Consider the following 18266-nt stretch of genomic DNA (forward strand, 5'->3'; position numbering starts at 1 on the left):
CATGGAGATCTTGGTTATTAAATGTTCAATTCCTGGTTTTCCTCATTTTTGGAGATATGTTAATTTTGTTTAAGATATGTTAATTTAAAGAGATATGTTAATTTAAAGAGATATGTTTATTTAGTGATTAAGTTTCCACTTAATCATTAAAACAATCAGATTTCATTTTCACTGCCTCTACTTTAAATCACTCGTTTTGTTCGAGATTTCGTTTGTTGGATTAAACTTTACCAATTCAAAAGTTTTTGGGGTGGTGCCATAGTTCCGTCAGTGTTGTCACGTTTAACCGTTGAAATAAATAAGAAATAACCGCATAAATGGCCCAAACGACTTCTTGAGCTGTTTTGAGCCATATTTTCTTAGCTTCTTTCTTCCTGATTTTTCACCCACGTTTCTCTTTTAAATTCGGTGCCTGCTACCACCAAAAATTGCATATGGAGATCTTGATTACTTGATCGTTTGCATGAAGCACCAGTAGAAAAAGCCTATCCCCTGGAAAAATAAAATTGGTTTCTCCACCAAGACAAAGCTCCTGCCCACTGTACGTTCCTGATTCATGAACTGTTGGCCAAATTCACAGTTCTTTTGCTTCCTAAACTTTACTAATTCAATTACAAACTATTGAACTACACTTGATTTTAAAAAATATAATAAAAATCACTATAAAAAATAACATTGAATAATATTATTAGCATTATTATTAGTGTATTATAACATTAATATTATTGTATACCGTACAATATTATTTAATTACAATATTATTTAAGTACAATATTGAATTTATTGTACTGAAGCTATCATTAATTATGAATCGAAGTTATCAAGTATTTTGCTGTAGGTTAGGTTAGTTGAATTGAAGTTATCAATCATATTGTTTATGTTTCTTCAGTACTTATGAGTTTAAAAAGTAAGATTTCTTACGTTCCTGCAATGCAGTGTATAATTGAGTTTTTGTTTGTCGTCTTTGTAATTTGTTCGATTATGTGTAATGTGTTGTAATTTGTTTTTTTGTGTGTGTTTTTTCTTTTTTAGTGATACTCTGTCTTTTGTACCTTTTTTTGACAGGAAATAAATAAATAAATAAATAAAATATAATTATTAAATATATTATTATTATAATAATAATTATAATATTACTTAATTAACACACTATTAGTTTTTAGTGTAATAAATATATTAATAGAAAATATAGTCTAGGTGCCTTTCTAGTATTATTGCTTTATTTCCTTTTTAAATACTATAATTTAGCTTCGCTTGTTAGGTTAAAGTAGATCAAATCATCAAAGAAAGTCAGATACCTCTTTGAAGATAATACTATCGATTTGGGTTTGTCTTGAAGGAGAGTTGTCGAGTTGGTATCGAGTTGAGCTCGAGGTGAGGGGCTAATCAGACTCTTAACGAGTTTTTATTAACACACTATTAGTATGAAACTTTATTATTTCAATTATGAACTATTGAATTACAATCTATTTTAAAAAATATAATAAAATACACTATACATTTAACATTGAATAATATTATTAACATTATTATTAGTGTTTTATAGCATTAATATTATTGTATACCGTATAATATTACTTAATTAACACACTATTAGTTATTAGCACACTTAATTAACACCCTATTAATTAACACACTATTATTACTTAATTAACACACTATTAGTTATTAGTATAAAAATATATTAATAGAAAATAGACTCTAGGTGCCTTTCTAGTATTATTGCTTTATTTCCTTTTTAAATACTATAATTTAGCTTCGCTTGTTAGGTTAAAGTGGATCAACTCATCAAAGAAAGTCAAAGTCAAATACCTCTTTGAAGATAATACTATCAATTTGGGTTTGTCTTGAAGGAGAGTTGTCGAGTCGGTATCGAGTTGAGCTCGAGGTGAGGGGCTAATCAGACTCTTAGTGGGTAACACCGGAACCCCTTATTTATATGTTTATTATTATTACACATTTATTTGTTCTTTACTATTTTTTATTTTATTGAACGGTTTTGTGATACAATATAAACGATTTTATATTGTTATTTTTTAACGCTTGTGTGAATAATTTTTAACGTTTTACGATATAAGATTAAAGTTTTTATAGTTACATTTATGTTGCTATTTATTAACAGTTTTTGCACTTCAGCTTACTTAGTTAATTATTAACATTTTGCAATGCAATAAAAATAATTTAAAATTCGGTTTGTATCGTTGTTTATTAACGTTTTTTAATGAAATAGAACATTTTTACCCTTCAGTTAATATTAACATGGATTTAAGTTTGCCAAATACAATATGAGGGTTTTGAACTTAAATTTTTCTCAGTAAATGTAACGTTTCTTACGTTTCTATTTTAATTGTTATTTATCAGCTTTCTGCGATGCAATAGAATATTTTTACCCTTCAGTTTATATTAATGTTTATTTACGTTTTTGCAATACAATATGACGGTTTTGCACTTGAATTTTTCTCAATAAAATATAATGTTTTTATACCTTTATTTGAATCTTTATTTTTCAACATTTCTACGGTACAATATAACATTTTTGCTCTTCAATTTATTTTTTTATTTATTAACGTTTTGCAATACAACATAACACTACTGCATTTCTATTTATTTGACTATTTATGAACATTTTTGTAAAATAATTCACCGTTCTTGTACTTCAAGTTATATCGTTATTTATGAACTTTGTATGAATAATTTATCTTTTTCGCAATTCAAATTGTGAAGATAAAAGTAAAAGGAGTCAATTACACAGGCATATTTTTTTTAATTAGTTATTCTATTTTATTTCTTAACTTTATTTTCAGAGAAAAATTCGTAGTCATCTCGGCAGCTTTGCAACGGTTTGTGATGGGGTCTGGTTTTTTATTCCTAATGGCCATAGCTGAAAGGACATTCAAGCAACGATTTTTGTATGCCAAACTCTTTTCTCATCTGACATCTTCACGACGAGCTAGACGTTCTGACGTTCCGCATTTTCGATTGAATAAAGTTAGGAATATCAAAACTTGGCTTTCCGTTCGCTCTTTCATAAAGGCAAGTGCTTTTGCTTTTTTAATTCCTTTTTTCTCGAAAAAGGCTACGATAAGCCGAAATTTTAATATTACGACCTGGAAAAATGTTAGTACTTTATATCATTTAAGATTGAATAAAGCCAGAAATATCAAAATATGAAGACAGGGAAGCAGAAAGTTTACTTATAAAAAATGTTTAAATGGTTAACGAACTGGTGTCTGTAGTGGCTTAAAATTCCATACAAATAAACCAGTCAGGTTACACCTTCTTTTCTGGCTCAAAATTTGACACTGGATTTAAGTTTAAAAAATTTGACAAAATTTTACATAAAATTTGACAATTTTATCAATCAAATTTTTCTTATGCTTGTCCCTTGATTTTGACATTCATAAGTGACCTCTTTTGTGGTTCTATCTTATGTCTTCACTCTCTTTGTCTCTTGTATTTGTCCCACGATGTGAACATTTATAAAATATGTCCTGTCTCCTTATACTTCTTTCTTATATTTTTTCCGTCTTTTTCTCTTGTGTTTATCCTTTGATGTGGACATTTGTAAATTATCTCTCGTTTTTTCTTATGCTTCTTCCTTGTGTCATTTCTCTCTTTTCCTCTTATATTTGTCCCTTGATTTGGACATTCATAGCTGTATGGGTAAGAAATTATCGGCGTCTACGAATAAATCAGTCAGGTTTCTCGTCTTTTTTTTTCTGGCAAAAAATTGGACACATCAATTGGGTATGAATATAACGCCCTTCAATACAATGGGATACGTAGGCATATCAATTATAATTTACGAATGTTCGCATCAACTTTCTTATGCTTCTCTGTGTGTCCTTTCGTTCTTTGTCTCTTATCTTTGTCCCTTGATTTGGACATTCACAGCGTTAATGTTTTTCTATCTCTTTTTTGTATTAACAATAGCAATATCAAATTTTATTTATATGAGAAAATAACAAGTTATTTTCTCATAAAAGTATGCGGAATATAAAGCAAAAAAAGGAAAAGGAACAAACGTAAAGCACCATTAACTCCCAAACAACAAAAGGAAAAGAGACAAACGTAAAGCACCATTAACTCCCAAACAACAAAAGGAAAAGAGACAAACGTAAAGCACCATTAACTCCCAAACAACAAAAGGAAAAGAAACAAACGTAAAGCAACTTTAACTACCAAACAACAAAAGGAAAAGAAACAAACGTAAAGCACCGTTAACTCCCAAACAACAAAAGGAAAATAAACAAACGTAAAGCACCATTAACTACCGAACAACAAAAGAAAAAGGAACAAACATAAAACACCATTAACTACCAAACAAAAAAAGGAAAATGAACAAACGTAAAGCACCGTTAACTCCCAAACAACAAAAGGAAAATAAACAAACGTAAAGCACCTTTAACTCCCAAACAACAAAAGGAAAAGAAACAAACGTAAAGCACCGTTAACAACCAAACAACAAAAGGAAAATAATCAAACGTAAAGCACCCTTAACTCACAAACAAAAAAAGGAAAAGAAACAAACGTAAAGCACCGTTAACTCCCAAACAACAAAAGGAAAATAATCAAACGTAAAGCACCCTTAACTCCCAAACAACAAAAGGAAAAGGAAAAAACGTAAAGCACCATTAACTCCCAAACAACAAAAGGAAAATAAACAAACGTAAAGCACCGTTAACTCCCAAACAACAAAAGGAAAATAAACAAACGTAAAGCACCGTTAACTCCCAAACAACAAAAGGAAAAGAAACAAACGTAAAGCACCGTTAACTCCCAAACAACAAAAGGAAAATAAACAAACGTAAAGCACCATTAACTCCCAAACAACAAAAGGAAAAGAAACAAAACCTAAGCACCATTAACTCCCAAACAACAAAAGGAAAAGAAACAAACGTAAAGCACCGTTAACTCCCAAACAACAAAAGGAAAATAAACAAACGTAAAGCACACTTAACTCCCAAACAACAAAAGGAAAAGAATCAAACGTAAAGCACCTTTAACTCCCAAACAACAAAATTAAAAGAAACAAACGTAAAGCACCGTTAACTCCAAAACAACAAAAGGAAAATAAACAAACGTAAAGCACCATTAACTACCAAACAACAAAAGAAAAAGGAAAAAACGTAAAGCACCGTTAACTCCCAAACAACAAAAGGAAAAGAAACAAACGTAAAGCACCGTTAACTCCCAAACAACAAAAGGAAAATAAACAAACGTAAAGCACCGTTAACTCCCAAACAACAAAAGGAAAAGAAACAAACGTAAAGCACCGTTAACTCCCAAACAACAAAAGGAAAATAAACAAACGTAAATCACCATTAACTACCAAACAACAAAAGAAAAAGGAACAAACGTAAAGCACCGTTAACTCCCAAACAACAAAAGGAAAATAAACAAACGTAAAGCACCATTAACTACCAAACAACAAAAGAAAAAGGAACAAACGTAAAGCACCATTAACTCCCAAACAAAAAAAGGAAAAGAAACAAACGTAAAGCACCGTTAACTCCCAAACAACAAAAGGAAAAGAAACAAACGTAAAGCACCGTTAACTCCCAAACAACAAAAGTAAAATAAACAAACGTAAAGCACAATTAACTCAAAAACAACAAAAGGAAAATAATCAAACGTAAAGCACCGTTAACTCCCAAACAACAAAATTAAAAGAAACAAACGTAAAGCACCGTTAACTCCCAAACAACAAAAGGAAAATAAACAAACGTGAATCACCATTAACTACCGAAAAACAAAAGAAAAAGGAAAAAACGTAAAACACCATTAACTCACAAACAACAAAAGGAAAAGAAACAAACGTAAAGCACCTTTAACTCCCAAACAACAAAAAGAAAATAAACAAACGTAAAGCACCTTTAACTCCCAAACAACAAAAGAAAAAGGAACAAACGTAAAGCACCATTAACTCCCAAACAACAAAAGGAAAAGAAACAAACGTAAAGCACCGTTAACTCCCAAATGACAAAAGGAAAAGAAACAAACGTAAAGCACCGTTAACTCCCAATCAACAAAAGTAAAAGAAACAAACTTAAATAACAATTAACTCCAAATCCAAAAAATTATAATAATCAAACGTAAAGCACCATTAACTCCCAAACAACAAAAGTAAAAGTGACAAACGAAAAGCACCGTTAACTCCCAAAAAACAAAAATAAACGAAACACACGTGAAGCACCATTAACTACCAAACAACAAAAGAAAAAGGAACAAACGTAAAGCACAATTAACTCCCAAACAACAAAATGAAAAGAAACAAACGTAAAGCACCATTAACTCCCAAAAAACAAAAGGAAAAGACACAAACGTAAAGCACCATTAACTCCCAAACAACAAAAGGAAAAGAAACAAACGTAAAGCACCATTAACTCCCAAACAACAAAAGGAAAATAAACAGACGTAAAGCACCATTAACTCCCAAACCACAAAAGGAAAAGAATCAAACGTAAAGCACCATTAACTCCCAAACAACAAAAGGAAAAGAAACAAACGTAAAGCACCGTTAACTCCCAAACAACAAAAGGAAAAGAAACAAACGTAAAGCACCATTAACTCCCGAACAACAAAAGGAAAAGAAACAAACGTAAAGCACCATTAACTACCAAACAACAAAAGTAAAAGAAACATACGTAAAGCACCATTAACTCCCGAACCACAAAAGGAAAAGAGACAAACGTAAAGCACCGTTAACTCCCACACAACAAAAGGAAAATAAACAAACGTAAAGCACCATTAACTCCCAAACAACAAAAGGAAAAGAAACAAACGTAAAGCACCATTAACTCCCAAACAACAAAAGGAAAAGAAACAAACGTAAAGCACCGTTAACTCCCAAACAACAAAAGGAAAATAAACAAACGTTAAGCACCATTAACTACCAAACAACAAAAGAAAAAGTAACAAACGTAAAGCACCTTTAACTCCCAAACAACAAAAGGAAAAGAAACAAACGTAAAGCACCATTAACTCCCAAACAACAAAAGAAAAAGAAACAAACGTAAAGCACCTTTAACTCCCAAACAACAAAAAGAAAATAAACAAACGTTAATCACCATTAACTACCAAACAACAAAAGAAAAAGTAACAAACGTAAAGCACCATTAACTCCCAAACAACAAAAGGAAAAGAAACAAACGTAAAGCACTATTAACTCCCAAACAACAAAAGGAAAAGAAACAAACGTAAAACACCGTTAACTCCCAAACAACAAAAGGAAAATAAACAAACGTAAAGCACCATTAACTACCAAACAACAAAAGAAAAAGGAACAAACGTAAAGCACCATTAACTCCCAAACAAGAAAAGGAAAAGAAACAAACGTAAAGCACCATTAACTCCCAAACAACAAAAGGAAAAGAAACAAAATTAAAGCACCATTAACTCAAACGTAAAGCACAATTAACTCCCAAACAACAAAAGGAAAAGAAACAAACATAAAGCACCATTAACTCCCAAACAACAAAAGGATAATAAACAAACGTAAAGCACCATTAACTCCCAATCAACAAAAGGAAAAGAAACAAACATAAAGCACCATTAACTCCCAAACAACAAAAGGAAAAGAAACAAAACCTAAGCACCATTAACACCCAAACAACAAAAGGAAAAGGAACAAACGTAAAGCACCATTAACTTCCAAACAACAAAAGTAAAATTAACAAACTTAAAGCACCATTAACTTCCAAAAAACAGAAGGAAAATAAAAAAACGTAAATCACCGTTAACTCCCAAACAAAAGAGGCACAAGAACCAAACTTAAAGCATAGTTAACTCCCAAACAACAAAAGGAAAATAAACAAACGTAAAGCACCGTTAACTACAAAACAACAAAAAGAAAATAAACAAACGTGAAGCACCATTAACTACCAAACAACAAAAGAAAAAGGAACAAACGTAAAGCACCATTAACTCCCAAACAACAAAAGTAAAAGAAACAAACGTAAAGCACAATTAACTCCCAAACAACAAAAGGAAAAGAAACAAACGTAAAACACCGTTAACTCCCAAACAACAAAATGAAAATAAACAAACGTAAAGCACCATTAACTACCAAACAACAAAAGAAAAAGGAACAAACGTAAAGCACCATTAACTCCCAAACAAGAAAAGGAAAAGAAACAAACGTAAAGCACCATTAACTCCCAATCAACAAAGGGAAAAGAAACAAACATAAAGCACCATTAACTCCCAAACAACAAAAGAAAAAGAAACAAACGTAAAGCACCATTAACTCAAACGTAAAGCACCATTAACTCCCAAACAACAAAATTAAAAGAAACAAACATAAAGCACCATTAACTCCCAAACAACAAAAGGATAAGAAACAAACGTAAAGCACCATTAACTCCCAATCAACAAAGGGAAAAGAAACAAACATAAAGCACCATTAACTCCCAAACAACAAAAGGACAAGAAACAAAACCTCAGCACCATTAACACCCAAACAACAAAATTAAAAGGAACAAACGTAAAGCACCATTAACTTCCAAACAACAAAAGGAAAAGTAACAAACGTAAAGCACCATTAACTCCCAAACAACAAAAGGAAAAGAAACAAACGTAAAGCACCATTAACTCCCAAACAACAAAAGGAAAAGAAACAAACGTAAAGCAACGTTAACTCCCAAACAACAAAAGTAAAATAAACAAACGTAAAGCACCGTTAACTCCCAAACAACAAAATGAAAATAAACAAACGTGAAGCACCATTAACTACCAAACAACAAAAGTAAAAGTAACAAACGTAAAGCACCATTAACTCCCAAACAACAAAAGAAAAAGAATCAAACGTAAATCACAATTAACTAACAAACAACAAAAGGAAAAGGAACAAAATTAAATCATCTTTAACTCCCAAACAACAAAAGTAAAAGAAACAAACGTAAAGCACCCTTAAATCACGAACAACAAAAGAAAAAGAAAAAAACATAAAGCAACGTTAACTCCCAAACAAGAACATTATAATAAACAAACGTAAAGCACCGTTAACTACCAAACAACAAAGGGAAAAGAAACAAACTTAAAGCACCATTAACTCCCAAACAACAAAAGAAAAAGAAACAAAACCTAAGCACCATTAACACCCAAACAACAAAAGGAAAAGGAACAAACGTAAAGCACCATTAACTTCCAAACAACAAAAGAAAAAGTAACAAACGTAAAGCACCATTAACTCCCACACAACAAAAGGAAAAGAAACAAACTTAAATCACCATTAACTCCCAAACAACAAAAGCACAAGAAACAAACGTAAAGCACCGTTAACTCCCAAACAACAAAAGGAAAATAAACAAACGTAAAGCACCTTTAACTCCAAAACAACAAAAAGAAAATTAACAAACGTGAAGCACCATTAACTACAAAACACCAAAAGTAAAAGGAACAAACGTAAAGCACCATTAACTCCCAAACAACAAAAGTAAAAGAAACAAAAGTAAAGCACTATTAACTCCAAAACAACAAAAGGAAAAGAAACAAACGTAAAACACCCTTAACTCCCAAACAACAAAAGTAAAATAAACAAACGTAAAGCACCATTAACTACCAAACAACAAAAGAAAAAGGAACAAACGTAAAGCACCATTAACTCCCAAACAAGAAAAGGAAAAGAAACAAACGTAAAGCACCATTAACTCCCAAACAACAAAAGAAAAAGAAACAAACGTAAAGCACCATTAACTCAAACGTAAATCACCATTAACTCCCAAACAACAAAAGGAAAAGAAACAAACATAAAGCACCATTAACTCCCAAACAACAAAAGGATAAGAAACAAACGTAAAGCACCATTAACTCCCAATCAACAAAGGGAAAAGAAACAAAACCTAAGCACCATTAACTCCCAAACAACAAAAGGAAAAGGAACAAACGTAAAGCACCATTAACTTCCAAACAACAAAAGAAAAAGAAACAAACGTAAAGCACCATTAACTCCCAAACAACAAAATTAAAAGAAACAAACTTAAAGCACCATTAACTCCCAAACAACAAAAGGAAAAGAAACAAACTTAAAGCACCTTTAACTCCCAAACAACAAAAGGAAAAGAAACAAACGTAAAGCACCTTTAACTCCCAAACAAAAAAAAGAAAATAAACAAACGTTAAGCACCAATAACTAACAAACAACAAAACAAAAAGTAACAAACGTAAAGCACCATTAAATCCCAAACAACAAAAGTAAAAGAAACAAACGTAAATCACTATTAACTCACAAACAACAAAATGAAAAGAAACAAACGTAAAACACCGTTAACTCCCAAACAACAAAAGGAAAATAAACAAACGTAAAGCACCATTAACTACCAAACAAGAAAAGGAAAAGTAACAAACGTAAAGCACCATTAACTACCAATCAAGAAAGGGAAAAGAAACAAACATAAAGCACCATTAACTCCCAAACAACAAAAGAAAAAGAAACAAACGTAAAGCACCATTAACTCAAACGTAAAGCACCAATAACTCCCAAACAACAAAAGGAAAAGAAACAAACATAAAGCACCATTAACTCCCAAACAACAAAAGGATAAGAAACAAACGTAAAGCACCATTAACTCCCAATCAACAAAGGGAAAAGAAACAAACATAAAGCACCATTAACTCCCAAACAACAAAAGGAAAAGAAACAAAACCTAAGCACCATTAACACCCAAACAACAAAAGGAAAAGTAACAAACGTAAAGCACCATTAACTTCCAAACAACAAAAGGAAAAGAAACAAACGTAAAGCACCATTAACTCCCAAACAATAAAAGGAAATGCTAAGTAGTGGAGTAAGTGGATATAAAGGACCAAGGTCACAGTCTGGCAAGGTCTGGGTGAAAACCTGGATGCTCAGAAATATACAAATACCGAGAAACCGTACTACTTTTATGAAAAGCAACAGTTTGTTGCAAAAATATATACCCAGGTGGGAAATGTTTAATTTTATGTCATAAATTTACAAAATGTGTCCCTTTTATATCCCAAATTCCTAAAAACCGTTTTTTCCCGTTTTATGTCATTATGTCCCGGCACGTAGGAGCCCGTCTTTTTTTTTACATAAAATGTTTCCAATTGGTAACCCTGTCCCAGGTCGGTACTGAAATGTTAGTTGCTGAACCCATAAACGTTTCTTGAAAATGAATTTAGGCTCCATTTAGCTGTTGCTTAGCAAATCCTTCCAACCACTTTAAACTCTTGCATATCAGCATCTGAGATATCTAGACCGTTGTGCTTCCCGCTCGATTTCGTCACCGCTTGATGCTTCACATCCTTTGAAACAAGACATTCCTGGCAAAATATATGTTGGCTCATCCTTTATTTAATCGAAAATACAATATTGCAATGATAGGGATTGTTATCAGTATTATCATATCATCAAATTTTTATTGAAGAAAATTACGATTATTGATTATATAGAAAGGCGCAACCCCAGTGTTGCACAATAAAGAAGAGAAGAAGGAGGAAGAAAGGAAGAAAGAAGGAGGTATCTTCCTGACACGACTATTCAAAAGATGTGCAATGATTTTTTTTTAATTCCCATCCAAGTTTTTATTGTTTGTGTGATTTGTATAGAAAAGTTGTAAATGATATGAATATATCATTTTCAAGCTAGGCCATGAAGAATTTAATGCGTTTTTAATGAGAAGAATTAATTCAAATCTAAGGAGCATGATCATAACCACAACGAAGATAATCTAAGCTAAGCCACACTACATTTCATTTATTGGAAATGTCACGTGGATAAGCCAAATAATCAAGAGATTTGTATAAAAAAAAACATGCAAAAACGAACTCTTCAGACAAATTGCATTGTTAGGCTGATATTTTTGGCTGATCATGTTACCACGCATGGATTCCTTTATAGAAGTAATCCAACTGTTTCTAGACCTATGTGGTAGATATAGCGAAAACAATATGCCGAACTAACTAATTTTTAGTTAATTTCATTCTTTTATAATTGTAGTGTATTCTCTCTTTTTTATTTTTATAACACTTTTTTTTTATATATATATACACAAATGTCCTTTTTTATAGGACGTGGGATTAAAAACGAAAAAAAATTATTAATAAACAATTAAACGAACTTGCATCGAAAACAAGTTCTATGAGCCTTATCAAATTCTTGAGATCGGACATAAAGAGAGCCGAGAGGTCACTGATAGCTGCATAGCTGCTGGAGATAGCTGATAGCTACCTGATAGCTGACAGCTGCCATGCCTGTGTCTCTGCAAAATGACAACGATTAGGAACTATTTTTGCAAATTCTATTGGAATTGTTTCTGCAATGTCCCTCAGCGCGTGAGCTTGATTTTCTTTTTAATTCAGGTTCAGGTTAATAAATTTTTATTAACAAAAAAACAACAAAATTTTAAAAAAAGACTAAATAAAGAAAGAAGATGCTTGAAAAAGCGACTGGTTGGATATCATGCATGCCAAATCATCAAACCAAATAAAATTAAAAAAGTGGAAAACAATAATAATAAAAGAAAATAATTATAAATATATAATGGCACAAAATATAAAAAAATAAATAAAAATAAAATATCTACAAAAAAAAAAAAAAAAAGCCTTCTCTCGAACCATTAACACTACCAAATTCCTGAAAAGAAATGATTTTTAATACGGGTTTTAAGTTGCGGCACACTTTCAGCTTGACGAACAGAATCTGGGAACGAATTCCAAACTGACGGGCCCATGTGTCTGGTCACTTGACTCGCTCTCGTTGTGTTCCGTGGCTCAGATGCAAGACTATCCGCACTCCTAGTCGAATAATCGTGATAAAACGACTTAGGCTTAAAAATATTCATAAAAAAATCCGGTGCAAAACCATTCAGACACTGAAATACAAAAACTCCAATTTGATAATCCCTTATTTCACCAACCTTTAAAATTTTAAACTTTCTAAAAAGTGATTCAGTGCTATCAATACCACGATCATACCTTCCAATCAACCTTATAGCCTTATTCTGCAGAACTTGAACTCTTCTAAAATTGCAACTAAAATTACTCACCCAAATCAAACAACCATAATTTATATAAGGCGCTATTATGGAAAAATACAATAAAAGCAGAATTCTCAAAGGTAAAACATTTTGAAAACAGTTCAGAACTCCAAGGCCTCGCGTCAGCTTGCATGCTATGATGTCGCAGTGTTTTCTCCAAGTCAAGTTTCGATCCAGGATGAATCCCAGATATCGGATCACTTCAACTTGTGATAGCGGTAGGCCATTGTAAATGATGACACCAGGGAGAGTGGGAGCAGAACCAGTCCTCGTAAACATCATAAAATTAGTTTTTGATGCATTGACGCTAAGTAGGCTAGCACAAACAAATTCATGTAGGCCATCCAGCGCCTTATTAGCCTTGAACAAGAGCTCTTGCAGCGACTTTGCTGCAATCACTAAAGCCGTGTCGTCAGCAAAAGAAGTAACTGAAGCTCCGGGAATGTAGAATCTCATTGTGTCTACAAATATCAGGTACAGGAGAGGACCAAGAACTGAGCCCTGTGGAACACCACACTTTACGGGAAACGGCTGAGAAGATTTGTTACTCAAAGTCACTCGTAGCTTCCTTTCACTTAAATACGATTCAAACCAATTTAAAACACTACCCTTTATGCCTAAATAACACAGCCTTTCCAATAAAATCTTAAAATCAACAGTGTCGAAAGCTTTTCTAAAATCAATAAAAACGCCCATGCACTGCTCGCCGTTCTCAAGTGCTGAGTTAATATTTTCCTGAAGATGCTGGACTGCCTGCGTTGTCGAATGTCCTTTCCGGAAGCCAAATTGACCATCGTGTAAAACACCAATTTTCATCAGATACTCGTAAAGCCGGTGATGAACAATCTTTTCATAAACTTTTGAATAAATCGGGAGAATTGATATTGGTCTCCAATTAGATATATCAGTTTTGACTCCACCTTTGTGCAACGGTACAACTTTAGCTATTTTAAGCGCACTCGGAAACATCCCCTTTTCCATAGAAATATAGATAAGGTATACGAGGACAGGAAGCAAATAAACCAGAACCGACTTGAGCGTTCTAAGGTTCATTCCATCAACTCCTGCACTGTTTGACTTAATCGTGCTAACAATTTTGCGTACCTCCTCTTCAGTACAAGGCTGGAAATGCATTTCGAAACCTCTTCCTCGCTCATCCACAAAACTGCTTGATTCGAAAACATGGGAGCTCCTTGCTTCTTCTTGAATCTTGCGGCCAATTTCAGAGAAATATTGTCCAAATGCGTTGCAGATTTCCTCAGTTTCTTCCAAGGTCCTATTATTTAGCACAATTTTTGGCTCCGATGGCTTCATAGGGCCTTTTAGAAGATCATTCACAACTTGCCATGTTGCTTTGGGGTTACCTTTACTTTCTTCAAATACATTTGTAAAATATGCCTTCTTTTTTTTCTTCTTATGGCATTTGCCATATTCCTTAGCTCTTTATACATCACATGGAGCTCATTATTCTGTGGATGATTCAGATGCTCCTCACACGCCCGATTTCTCATATTAAACAGATTCAGCAGCTCATTATCACACCATGGTTTTCTTGGTTTATTCTTTTTGGGGTTTGTTTCTTTAAGCGGACACGTCCTATCATAAACATTCGACACTATTTGGTTAAACTTTTCAAATGCTTCCGACGGATGATCTTCATTCAGTACTGTTTCCCAGTTAATAACACTAATTTGTGCTTCAAATTTTTTCAGATTAACTGGCTTCAGTTCACGCATTGGTATTTTATTCTTTCTGTTATTTTTCTTCACTTCAGAATTCAAATGCAATACAACCGGAAGATGGTCGGAGGCTGGGCTTATAACAACAGAGCAGTACGCTTTACTCAGTATTGCTGAAGACACAAACACATTATCGATGAGCGTTTCCGAATGATCCTTGATTCTCGTTGGAATGCTCACGGTCGGGTATAAATCATTTGACATCATCAGGCCCAAAAAATCCAAATTTGGTCCACGTACATTTAACAAATCAAAATTAAAGTCTCCCATACATATAAACTCTTGACTAGATCTATTTACCTTTGCAGCAAGATATTCAAATCCTTCAGCAAACTCTTCAAATGATGCACTTGGTGGCTTATATACAACAGTAAAAATACAAGCTCGATTTTCAAACTGAATTTCTATACTAAGGGTTTCTATCTTACCCTCCTTCCAAATGTCCAAATCCTTTCTAATTTTCCAATTCAAATCCTGTCGGACAATGAAAGCCAGGCCTCCACGTCCCATTGACGTTCGACTTCGAGCAATCAGTTCATAACCTGGAAAATTAAAGGACGAAAGAACAGTATCATGACCCAAAAATGTTTCACATGCCATTATATGTAAATTATTAGATCGGGAAATAAAATCAAAAATCTCATGGTAAGAAGACGTTAAATGACAATTCCATATACATGCATGAAATCCAGACCGGCCTAACTCCTCCAAAGTTGATAACTGGCGATATTTACTATCAAGAGATGGACGAAAACTAATTTGCGACCCATTATTTCCAATATCCGTCAACAAATAATCATCAACATTAAAGGGATTATTTTGCAAATCACTCAATCTTCCACTTCAACTACTACTCATATCAACTTACGCAAAAAAGAATCCTATAATTCATCCCTTTTCCTCGCTCAAACGGGGCGATATTTATACTCATAAGAAATCAAAAAATAAACAACAAAATAAAAATATAAATAAAGAGTAATATAGAACATCTTGACGAGATAAACACTACCAAACTACTCATAAACAACAAACTAAACGCGATCTGAAAACGAGTTAATTCGACGAGCAGCTCGCTCACCCGGAAGAATTGCGAGACCCTTGCCACGATCTGACCATACATTTTTCACGCCAAACTTGTCTCTCGCGGCACTCAGGATATCGCAACGGCGCTTGGTTAGAGACTGAGACACAAATATTTTCGAACCAGCCAATTTTGATTAATCGCAAACACTCTACGGGCCGTCTCACAGGTAGAAAATCTCACGAACACTGGTGCAACTTAATCGTTTGCCGACCCTGGATTATTCAATTTCGACCTGTAAACCATAGCAAAATCACAATCAGAGATACCGGGAAGCCCCAGCTTTTGCGAGGCTATATTCAGAATGGTCGACTTCAAGTCAACACCCGGCTGCTGCTTAATACCATGAAAAACTAGAGTTCCAAGCTGTTTTTCTTGCTCATAATCATCAATTTTCACTTCTAATTTTGCAATACGGTTCTCTAAATTTTCAATCAGTCCTTTGATATTCTTTACTGATACCAATAATTGCTCTAGCTTCGGATTAAACTCAAGCGACACTGACGAGTATATTTCACTCACGATAGTCTCAACAGAAGTTTTCAGAGTTCGGTCGTTTCCGCATTTATCTTGAACTTGCTTAGTAATCGCGCTCATCATTGATTCTTTTGTCTTAGCGATTTCTTCCTCAGTTGCGACTATTTTAACTAGGAAATCCGCGGTAGATGGTCCAGAAGAAACTGCTCTCAGCGATGCGAAAGTTTTGGAAGCCGTCTTATAAATGTCCGGGTTTTGGTTAACCTCTTTAAACGCACTTCCAACATTTTTATCAGTTTTTGTAGATGCTTCGCGGTAATTGTCCTCAAACGAGATGAGACTATTCTCGGTTAGGCGCGACTCTGTGTGATCTACATACGCAAAAACTAAGTAGTTGAAGATTCCTTTTTTATCCTTTGAAACTTGGATAATTCTTACGGGCCACAGCGGGAATCTTTTGAAATTCGCTAACGCAAGCTGGAACTGTTGAAATTTTGACATTTCTTCGCTACTTCGAGAAAAACCAAAAAAGAGAAAAAAAATCAACTTATCTTTCAGTGGGCAGGCCCACGGCAGCAGTGGCAATCAGCAATTGACGGCTGGCCCGGTGGTCCGCGGAACCTGCTTTGTTATTCACCACCGTACTCTGGCATCCTTAATCAGCTAATCCAAAGTAATTCGAACGCCACACAAATAATAGGATGAATTCTGACACAATATATATGATAATTGTTGACCATTCAACCAAATCGATTCATTTTTCAATATGTTAGAAAACTGGTCCTCGCAATAACATAAGTATTAATTTATTATTTTGAAACAATTTTTTGAAGTGTTTATGCAGGTGCAGAAATGCCACGGTCTAAGACTGCAGGGTACATTTTTTTTTTTTTTTTTTTTACATTGGAAATACAAACTATTTTTCAGGCAATGCTGTTCTCGTAAAAAATAAGACTAAAGTGTATGCAAATGAAGAAACCCTGGATGGATACCCTTGATACTATTATGCAATTTGCTGTATTTTATAAGCTTGGGAACATTTTTTTTTGTCTGTTTTTGGGTTTGTTGGGTTTAGGGTAATTTTTTTCAGGCTATGATGCGTGTTTTTTTCCGAAAAATTTTATCGAATTACTTTAAAAAGAGTGTAAATGTATTAGTAGGAAGTGGATAACGTCATGAAGAATTAAGTAAGACTCCTTTCGTTTGTTTGTTTGTTTTGTTGTTGTTTTTTTATGGAAAAATGTCAAAACGGATTAATTATGTTAAATAAATTTCGTTATACAAATTGTTTCCTGATGTTATTATTATTAAATATATCGTTAAAACAGCATTATTTTGAAAATTGGGTGTGTTGGCCAGAAATAAACAATTTGATGGGAACATGATTTTATTTGATTTAAATTCGAGGATTTAAAATTAGAAAAAAAACTATAAAAAAAAGAAAATGTGTTTAGGGCTACGGAAAGCCTTGAAGATTCCGGAGAAAGAGGTGTATGCCTAATTCCGGGATATGATTTTACTTACACATTTTAAATAAGTAATTAATTGGTACTTGTTAATTAATCAGAACACACTCAAGTCCTTGGTCTGAATATAAGATCTGAGAAAACCGGTTTCATTACCACAAAGACAAGTGGACTGTAACAGAATGCATAGGGCTTGTATAATTTGGGCTGTGTATTAGCACATGAGGGGGGGGGGTAAAGTATAACGCGTCTGAATGCAAAATATGTTAGCTACGATTATTCTGCATATTATGAAGTAAGAATCGTTTTCTAACTTAATGCTGTCCAAATACTTTACCACCCCCACCCCCCTAACGTGCAAATATATAGCCTAAATCATATATATATATATATATATATATATATATATATATATATATATATATATATATATATATATATATATATTATAATATAAGTAGGCTATATAACATAATAATATAGTTATAATTAATATATATAT

At 33.1% G+C, this 18266-nt stretch overlaps 1 protein-coding gene across 4 annotated transcripts in view; it reads left to right on the forward strand.

Annotated features, from left to right (window-relative positions):
• The window catches only part of phtf (putative homeodomain transcription factor), a 171564-nt gene that overhangs the window by 139217 nt on the left and 14081 nt on the right, over positions 1-18266 (forward strand). For all 4 annotated transcript variants that reach the window (XM_089098552.1, XM_089098549.1, XM_089098550.1 and 1 more), the window contains one exon: positions 2805-3033. In XM_089098552.1, the coding sequence (XP_088954678.1) occupies positions 2805-3033 (229 nt within the window). The remainder of the gene's footprint in view (positions 1-2804; positions 3034-18266) is intronic.

This window comes from Artemia sp. Qi Xiang Cuo, chromosome 13 (genome assembly GCF_049724085.1).
Source record: "Artemia sp. Qi Xiang Cuo chromosome 13, ASM4972408v1, whole genome shotgun sequence".
NCBI lineage: Eukaryota > Metazoa > Arthropoda > Branchiopoda > Anostraca > Artemiidae > Artemia > Artemia sp. Qi Xiang Cuo.